Consider the following 9,801-nt stretch of genomic DNA (forward strand, 5'->3'; position numbering starts at 1 on the left):
AGTCATTTTTAGCCGAAAAAAAATGACCATGTATAGTAAGGCGTTTTAACCTGAAAATAACGACCAAGTATAGTTAGTCATTTTTAGCCGAAAAAAAACGACCATGTATAGTAAGCCGTTTTTATCGGAAAAAAAACGACCATGTATAGTAAGGCGTTTTTAGCTGAAAAAAACGACCATGTATCGTAAGGCGTTTAAACCCAAAAAAAACGACCATGGATAGAAAGGCATTTTTAGCCGAAAAAAACGACCATGTATAGTAAGGCGTTTTGAGCCGAAAATAACGACCAAGTGTAGTAAGGTGTTTTTATCGGAAAAAAAACGACCATGTATAGTAAGGCGTTTTTAGCTTTTAGCTGAAAAAATCGACAATGTATAGTTAGGCATTTTTAGCCAAAAAAACGACCATGTATAGTAAGGCATTTTTAGACGAAAAAAAAAAAAACACATGTAGTAAGGCGTTTTAACCCGAAAGAAACGACCATGTATAGTAAGGCATTTTTAGCCAAAAAAAATGACTATGTATAGAAAGGCGTTTTTAGCCAAAAATAACGACCAAGTGTAGTAAGGCGTTTTTATCGGAAAAAAAACGACCATGTAGAGTAAGGCATTTTTCGCCGAAAAAAAACGACCATGTAGAGTAAGGCATTTTTCGCCGAAAAAAAACGACCATGTAGAGTAAGGCATTTTTCGCCGAAAAAAAACGACCATGTAGAGTAAGGCATTTTTCGCCGAAAAAAAACGACCATGTAGAGTAAGGCATTTTTCGCCGAAAAAAAACGACCATGTAGAGTAAGGCATTTTTCGCCGAAAAAAAACGACCATGTAGAGTAAGGCATTTTTCGCCGAAAAAAAACGACCATGTAGAGTAAGGCATTTTTCGCCGAAAAAAAACGACCATGTAGAGTAAGGCATTTTTCGCCGAAAAAAAACGACCATGTAGAGTAAGGCATTTTTCGCCGAAAAAAAACGACCATGTAGAGTAAGGCATTTTTCGCCGAAAAAAAACGACCATGTAGAGTAAGGCATTTTTCGCCGAAAAAAAACGACCATGTAGAGTAAGGCATTTTTCGCCGAAAAAAAACGACCATGTAGAGTAAGGCATTTTTCGCCGAAAAAAAACGACCATGTAGAGTAAGGCATTTTTCGCCGAAAAAAAACGACCATGTAGAGTAAGGCATTTTTCGCCGAAAAAAAACGACCATGTAGAGTAAGGCATTTTTCGCCGAAAAAAAACGACCATGTAGAGTAAGGCATTTTTCGCCGAAAAAAAACGACCATGTAGAGTAAGGCATTTTTCGCCGAAAAAAAACGACCATGTAGAGTAAGGCATTTTTCGCCGAAAAAAAACGACCATGTAGAGTAAGGCATTTTTCGCCGAAAAAAAACGACCATGTAGAGTAAGGCATTTTTCGCCGAAAAAAAACGACCATGTAGAGTAAGGCATTTTTCGCCGAAAAAAAACGACCATGTAGAGTAAGGCATTTTTCGCCGAAAAAAAACGACCATGTAGAGTAAGGCATTTTTCGCCGAAAAAAAACGACCATGTAGAGTAAGGCATTTTTCGCCGAAAAAAAACGACCATGTAGAGTAAGGCATTTTTCGCCGAAAAAAAACGACCATGTAGAGTAAGGCATTTTTCGCCGAAAAAAAACGACCATGTAGAGTAAGGCATTTTTCGCCGAAAAAAAACGACCATGTAGAGTAAGGCATTTTTCGCCGAAAAAAAACGACCATGTAGAGTAAGGCATTTTTCGCCGAAAAAAAACGACCATGTAGAGTAAGGCATTTTTCGCCGAAAAAAAACGACCATGTAGAGTAAGGCATTTTTCGCCGAAAAAAAACGACCATGTAGAGTAAGGCATTTTTCGCCGAAAAAAAACGACCATGTAGAGTAAGGCATTTTTCGCCGAAAAAAAACGACCATGTAGAGTAAGGCATTTTTCGCCGAAAAAAAACGACCATGTAGAGTAAGGCATTTTTCGCCGAAAAAAAACGACCATGTAGAGTAAGGCATTTTTCGCCGAAAAAAAACGACCATGTAGAGTAAGGCATTTTTCGCCGAAAAAAAACGACCATGTAGAGTAAGGCATTTTTCGCCGAAAAAAAACGACCATGTAGAGTAAGGCATTTTTCGCCGAAAAAAAACGACCATGTAGAGTAAGGCATTTTTCGCCGAAAAAAAACGACCATGTAGAGTAAGGCATTTTTCGCCGAAAAAAAACGACCATGTAGAGTAAGGCATTTTTCGCCGAAAAAAAACGACCATGTAGAGTAAGGCATTTTTCGCCGAAAAAAAACGACCATGTAGAGTAAGGCATTTTTCGCCGAAAAAAAACGACCATGTAGAGTAAGGCATTTTTCGCCGAAAAAAAACGACCATGTAGAGTAAGGCATTTTTCGCCGAAAAAAAACGACCATGTAGAGTAAGGCATTTTTCGCCGAAAAAAAACGACCATGTAGAGTAAGGCATTTTTCGCCGAAAAAAAACGACCATGTAGAGTAAGGCATTTTTCGCCGAAAAAAAACGACCATGTATAGTCAGGCGTTTTGAGCCGAAAAAAACGACCATGTATAGTAAGTTTAGTTGTAAACAACTAGCGACAAATTAATCTTTTATTTCTGGTGGATTTTATTGTAGTTGCTGTAGTTGTAGGACAGTAGTTCAGTCCCTGGAAAAGACGTCTTGTTGGTATGACAGGGTCACAGATAATTTTCTTGAAAAGGAACGGAGAGTAGAATCCACGTGTAAATAAACAGACACATTTTATGATGTAGGCCGAAATTGAGCTTCCCCTCCTTGACAGACCAGCATCCGCCACTGATAGATAGATAGATAGATAGATAGATAGATAGATAGATAGATAGATAGATAGATAGATAGATAGATAGATAGATAGATAGATAGATAGACAGATAGATAGATAGATAGATAGATAGATTTTGGTTGTAAAATTCACAACAAACAGCAAATCGCGGACACATATTTTAATTGGTACAAACATGACTGAACAGCATTGAGGTGCCTGCTTAGTGTTAGTTTTGACATTTTGTTTTGACCTTTTTTTCTGAATAGTATTGGGGTTGTTTTGAACGTCATTAAACAAACTCTCAACATGACTATTAAATTACATTTCATAAATACTCAAAACCCTATTTACGTTCCGATATTCCGAAACGTATATTATTATTATTATTATTATTATTTTGTGGTGACAGCTCATGCTCATGGGCTTTCATTGTCGTTTGTGCGCATGAGCGAGTGTAAATGTTGTCAGTCTCTATGGCGACGGGACAGCTAATGCTTTTAGAGTTGCAGACAGCAAGAGATTATGTGCACGGAGCAGGTGTCGCCCCGCAGACGGACAGGCTCAGTGTGTACACCTTTAGATGGTGGAAAAGAGGCAGCACATTTGCATGTTCGGTTTGACCGTATTTTCACTCTTCGGGAATAGTAACGCACGAACCAATGGTAAGTTTACAGACAAACATTTCTTTTTAGTTCATAAGGTTTCGCGTGAAATCCTTTCAATGAAAGCCCATGGGTAAACTTTTAATGACGATATAGCCGGATGTTTATTCATTTCCGACAAACCAAAGCAATTAGGAATAAGATATCAGACAGGCTTCAACACTTTGCAGTAACCTTGGTTTGTAATAGATTATCTCGCGCAGGAAATTGGATATGTTCATTGATTCGTCAAGTACGTTAGTGTTATATCATTTTAAATAATGATTTAACTCACGATCCAACAAACAACATTGTCTTCTATATCACCCGTAAGCAATAAGACACGGCAGACTGGGTGCTTGTTTAACCAAGAAAAAACTGTATTTTAAAGCAGTAATAAATAAGTAAATAAAACACAAGAGCGAATAGATAACCAAATAATTAAAACAAGAAGTTAACTCAAAGAAAATTATTTTACACAAAAGTTATTAATAAACTGCTAACAATATTAGTACTGGGGTTACTAATACTCTTATAAGTACTCCTACCAATGATAATAATTTGGTTTTATAAGGTACTTTTTTATATACTCTACATGTATATACTTTTTTATATGCTACAACATTGAGGACACGTGGCATTTTCATTGTGTGTCAATGACACTGAGTCTTAATAAGCAGAATTTCTGCTATTTTGGCGATCATTTATTCATCATATTCTAAAATCAAACCTTCAGGAATAACATAACCAGGCCGTTCGTAATGTAGCGGTTGGTTCACAAAGTTGACTTTCTTACCCGTGGTTTGGAATCAGTGTTTTCTATGTCTCGCCCAAACTCAGCTGGCTCAAGACTTCCTACACTCCTGAACAGGATAAGCACTATATGAAATGAATGACATACGATAGCAGTATTAACCATAATTAAATACAATTATTTGTTATCACTCTATATATTAGTACAGTATTTGATCTTCTCCTGATGGTAGATCATGAGTGAGGTGGTTTGCACGAAATCCCAGGAGGTGTATGAGGATGACTTTGAGAAGGATCTGGACTGGCTGATCAGTGAGGAAAGTCGGAGTGAGGAGCAAGTAAGTGAAACCCAGCAGCTGACACACTCACTGTACTACAGTAATGACATCCTTTCACTGTGCTGCAATATTCATGAACACGCGAACACAAACACTGTTACACTGGACTGCCAACGACGATCGGTGGAACAGCTAAAATTGTACAATTTGGACTACAGTGGAAACTCGAGTTAACGGTCTGATTTGGGAGAAAGGATCATCCGTTAGAGACCATTGTCCGTTACACAGAAGTCATTTTTTTCATGGCTTTTTTCATACCTTGAAAATGTAGAACTCAATTATTGTTAAGAAGAAGAAAAAGAGCTTGGAACTGTTTGAAAAGTTTATCCAAACTTACCTTATAGGTGTTTGAGGGATTATAATAGCATGCTTCTCATATTCATGAGTCAGAACGTTAGCGCTTCCTTTACTCACCTCCCGTTATATTAGAAGCCATAAATAAGGGCTTTACAGTACAAACTACTGTAAATAAATAGCATGTTTGGGAGACGTCTATAGTACGACTAGCGGCTGAGTAAAAAAACAGCCATATATAAGATTGGGTGGATACGACCCATCCGTTCATTCTGAGTCTGTTAAATATTGTGGGAAAATGAATTGAATTGAAGAAATAGTCATAGAGAAGTTTGTTCACCCCTGTACTAAATGCATGTTAACACCACACAGGGACCTAACTATGATGACATTGAAGCGGACATTGACAAAGAGCTGGCCGAGGATGAGAAACAACTTAAAGTGAAGGAGAGAAGCAACAACTCTGATGAGCAAGAGGACGATGAGGAGAGGTGGCCCTCACCGATGGACCCACTCGAGTACGATTTGGACAGAGACAGCCCCGATAAGTCCTTTCATGCGACACCACCTCCTTTGGGTGTGGGTGAGCAGACGGACGAGGAAAAGAAATACATCCAAGGGAAAATCCAACAAGCCAACAAGGAGCTGCAGGATCAAGAAGCTCCAAATTTGAGCAGGAGGCGGCGACTTCAGTTTAAAGAGACACTGGTTACCTTAGCGGTGCCTCCCTTGCAATCGGAAAATGATGCCAGAGAGGTGGATGACACAGAGATGGAAGTGTCAGGGAGGTTGTCTGAACTGAAACTGTCCCCTCGAGAGGAGCATCAAGGTGGGATGAGAGATGAAGGGCCAAAAGAGGGAAGGGTCCTTGTGGAAAAAGATGGCAGGTTTGACCTCGTCAGCCTCAAAGAGGTGGAGAATCAAGGCCTTCTCCCTCCAATCACACTGGAGCACACAAGCAGCTTCAAGAAGAGCCCAACTTCCCTCCCCTCGCCTCACTTGCCCGTCGGAGCTACTTCCGATCGCCTGCGGGAAAACGACCATGTATAGTAAGGCATTTTTAGACGAAAAAAACGACCATGTATAGTCAGGCGTTTTGAGCCGAAAATAACGACCATGTATAGAAAGGCATTTTTTCCGAAAAAAACGACCATGTATAGTAAGGCGTTTTTAGCCGAAAATAACGACCAAGTGTAGTAAGGCGTTTTTATCGGAAAAAAAACGACCATGTATAGTAAGGCGTTTTTAGCTGAAAAAAAACGACCATGTATCGTAAGGCGTTTTTAGCCGAAAAAAACGACCCTAGTAAGTTTAGTTGTAAACAACTAGCGACAAATTAATCTTTTATTTCTGGTGGATTTTATTGTAGTTGCTGTAGTTGTAGGACAGTAGTTCAGTCCCTGGAAAAGACGCCTTGTTGGTATGACAGGGTCACAGATAATTTTCTTGAAAAGGAACGGAGAGTAGAATCCACGTGTAAATAAACAGACACATTTTATGATGTAGGCCGAAATTGAGCTTCCCCTCCTTGACAGACCAGCATCCGCCACTGATAGATAGATAGATAGATAGATAGATAGATAGATAGATAGATAGATAGATAGATAGATAGATAGATAGATAGACAGATAGATAGATAGATAGATAGATAGATTTTGGTTGTAAAATTCACAACAAACAGCAAATCGCGGACACATATTTTAATTGGTACAAACATGACTGAACAGCATTGAGGTGCCTGCTTAGTGTTAGTTTTGACATTTTGTTTTGACCTTTTTTTCTGAATAGTATTGGGGTTGTTTTGAACGTCATTAAACAAACTCTCAACATGACTATTAAATTACATTTCATAAATACTCAAAACCCTATTTACGTTCCGATATTCCGAAACGTATATTATTATTATTATTATTATTATTTTGTGGTGATCGCTCATGCTCATGGGCTTTCATTGTCGTTTGTGCGCATGAGCGAGTGTAAATGTTGTCAGTCTCTATGGCGACGGGACAGCTAATGCTTTTAGAGTTGCAGACAGCAAGAGATTATGTGCACGGAGCAGGTGTCGCCCCGCAGACGGACAGGCTCAGTGTGTACACCTTTAGATGGTGGAAAAGAGGCAGCACATTTGCATGTTCGGTTTGACCGTATTTTCACTCTTCGGGAATAGTAACGCACGAACCAATGGTAAGTTTACAGACAAACATTTCTTTTTAGTTCATAAGGTTTCGCGTGAAATCCTTTCAATGAAAGCCCATGGGTAAACTTTTAATGACGATATAGCCGGATGTTTATTCATTTCCGACAAACCAAAGCAATTAGGAATAAGATATCAGACAGGCTTCAACACTTTGCAGTAACCTTGGTTTGTAATAGATTATCTCGCGCAGGAAATTGGATATGTTCATTGATTCGTCAAGTACGTTAGTGTTATATCATTTTAAATAATGATTTAACTCACGATCCAACAAACAACATTGTCTTCTATATCACCCGTAAGCAATAAGACACGGCAGACTGGGTGCTTGTTTAACCAAGAAAAAACTGTATTTTAAAGCAGTAATAAATAAGTAAATAAAACACAAGAGCGAATAGATAACCAAATAATTAAAACAAGAAGTTAACTCAAAGAAAATTATTTTACACAAAAGTTATTAATAAACTGCTAACAATATTAGTACTGGGGTTACTAATACTCTTATAAGTACTCCTACCAATGATAATAATTTGGTTTTATAAGGTACTTTTTTATATACTCTACATGTATATACTTTTTTATATGCTACAACATTGAGGACACGTGGCATTTTCATTGTGTGTCAATGACACTGAGTCTTAATAAGCAGAATTTCTGCTATTTTGGCGATCATTTATTCATCATATTCTAAAATCAAACCTTCAGGAATAACATAACCAGGCCGTTCGTAATGTAGCGGTTGGTTCACAAAGTTGACTTTCTTACCCGTGGTTTGGAATCAGTGTTTTCTATGTCTCGCCCAAACTCAGCTGGCTCAAGACTTCCTACACTCCTGAACAGGATAAGCACTATATGAAATGAATGACATACGATAGCAGTATTAACCATAATTAAATACAATTATTTGTTATCACTCTATATATTAGTACAGTATTTGATCTTCTCCTGATGGTAGATCATGAGTGAGGTGGTTTGCACGAAATCCCAGGAGGTGTATGAGGATGACTTTGAGAAGGATCTGGACTGGCTGATCAGTGAGGAAAGTCGGAGTGAGGAGCAAGTAAGTGAAACCCAGCAGCTGACACACTCACTGTACTACAGTAATGACATCCTTTCACTGTGCTGCAATATTCATGAACACACGAACACAAACACTGTTACACTGGACTGCCAACGACGATCGGTGGAACAGCTAAAATTGTACAATTTGGACTACAGTGGAAACTCGAGTTCACGGTCTGATTGGGAGAAAGGATCATCCGTTAGAGACCATTGTCCCTTACACAGAAGTCTTTTTTTTCATGGCTTTTTTCATACCTTGAAAATGTAGAACTCAATTATTGTTAAGAATAAGCAAAAGGGACTTGGAACTGTTTGAAAAGTTGATCCAAATTTACCTTATTGGTGTTTGAGGGATCATAATAGCATGCTTCTCATATTCATGAGTCACAATGTTAACGCTTCCTTTACTCACCTCCCGTTAGTAGAACTCAATTATTGTTAAGAAGAAGAAAAAGAGCTTGGAACTGTTTGAAAAGTTTATCCAAACTTACCTTATAGGTGTTTGAGGGATTATAATAGCATGCTTCTCATATTCATGAGTCAGAACGTTAGCGCTTCCTTTACTCACCTCCCGTTATATTAGAAGCCATAAATAAGGGCTTTACAGTACAAACTACTAAGCAAAAGGGACTTGGAACTGTTTGAAAAGTTGATCCAAATTTACCTTATTGGTGTTTGAGGGATCATAATAGCATGCTTCTCATATTCATGAGTCACAATGTTAACGCTTCCTTTACTCACCTCCCGTTATATCAGAAGCCATAAATAAGGGCTTTACAGTACAAACTACTGTAAATAAATAGTATGTTTGGGAGACGTCTATAATACGACTAGCGGCTGAGTAAAAAAACAGCCATATATAAGATTGGGTGGATACGACCCATCCGTTCATTCTGAGTCTGTTAAATATTGTGGGAAAATGAATTGAATTGAAGAAATAGTCATAGAGAAGTTTGTTCACCCCTGTACTAAATGCATGTTAACACCACACAGGGACCTAACTATGATGACATTGAAGCGGACATTGACAAAGAGCTGGCCGAGGATGAGAAACAACTTAAAGTGAAGGAGAGAAGCAACAACTCTGATGAGCAAGAGGACGATGAGGAGAGGTGGCCCTCACCGATGGACCCACTCGAGTACGATTTGGACAGAGACAGCCCCGATAAGTCCTTTCATGCGACACCACCTCCTTTGGGTGTGGGTGAGCAGACGGACGAGGAAAAGAAATACATCCAAGGGAAAATCCAACAAGCCAACAAGGAGCTGCAGGATCAAGAAGCTCCAAATTTGAGCAGGAGGCGGCGACTTCAGTTTAAAGAGACACTGGTTACCTTAGCGGTGCCTCCCTTGCAATCGGAAAATGATGCCAGAGAGGTGGATGACACAGAGATGGAAGTGTCAGGGAGGTTGTCTGAACTGAAACTGTCCCCTCGAGAGGAGCATCAAGGTGGGATGAGAGATGAAGGGCCAAAAGAGGGAAGGGTCCTTGTGGAAAAAGATGGCAGGTTTGACCTCGTCAGCCTCAAAGAGGTGGAGAATCAAGGCCTTCTCCCTCCAATCACACTGGAGCACACAAGCAGCTTCAAGAAGAGCCCAACTTCCCTCCCCTCGCCTCACTTGCCCGTCGGAGCTACTTCCGATCGCCTGCGGGCACCTCACCCTCCGGGAAGGCCAAGCTCGGCCTGCCACAGCCACAGAGGAGGGCA

The 9,801-nt window shown here is 39.4% G+C and overlaps 2 protein-coding genes across 2 annotated transcripts in view; both read left to right on the forward strand.

The window, feature by feature from the left end:
- Positions 1-3,286: 3,286 nt before the first annotated feature.
- Positions 3,287-5,886, forward strand: LOC109521998 (coiled-coil domain-containing protein 181-like). Its single transcript, XM_019880152.1, has 3 exons — positions 3,287-3,472; positions 4,438-4,542; positions 5,209-5,886. The coding sequence occupies exons 1-3, from the start codon at positions 3,470-3,472 to the stop codon at positions 5,884-5,886; spliced, it is 786 nt and encodes a 261-aa protein (XP_019735711.1). The 5' UTR covers positions 3,287-3,469.
- A 948-nt stretch (positions 5,887-6,834) lies between these two features.
- LOC109521999 (coiled-coil domain-containing protein 181-like) overlaps positions 6,835-9,801 on the forward strand; it is a 5,405-nt gene continuing 2,438 nt past the window's right edge. The window contains exons 1-3 of the mRNA XM_019880153.1: positions 6,835-7,020; positions 7,986-8,090; positions 9,086-9,798. Of these exons, the coding sequence (XP_019735712.1) occupies positions 7,018-7,020; positions 7,986-8,090; positions 9,086-9,798 (821 nt within the window). The 5' untranslated portion in view covers positions 6,835-7,017. The remainder of the gene's footprint in view (positions 7,021-7,985; positions 8,091-9,085; positions 9,799-9,801) is intronic.

The sequence above is a fragment of the Hippocampus comes genome, unplaced genomic scaffold, assembly GCF_001891065.2.
Source record: "Hippocampus comes isolate QL1 unplaced genomic scaffold, H_comes_QL1_v1.1 scaffold151, whole genome shotgun sequence".
Classification (NCBI taxonomy): Eukaryota; Metazoa; Chordata; class Actinopteri; order Syngnathiformes; family Syngnathidae; genus Hippocampus; species Hippocampus comes.

Bases quoted from the DNA above. Each gene is read 5' to 3' on its own strand.
- LOC109521998 (XM_019880152.1), top strand. The intron at 4,543-5,208 runs GTAAGTGAAACC...AACACCACACAG, and splicing joins AAAGTCGGAGTGAGGAGCAA to GGACCTAACTATGATGACAT.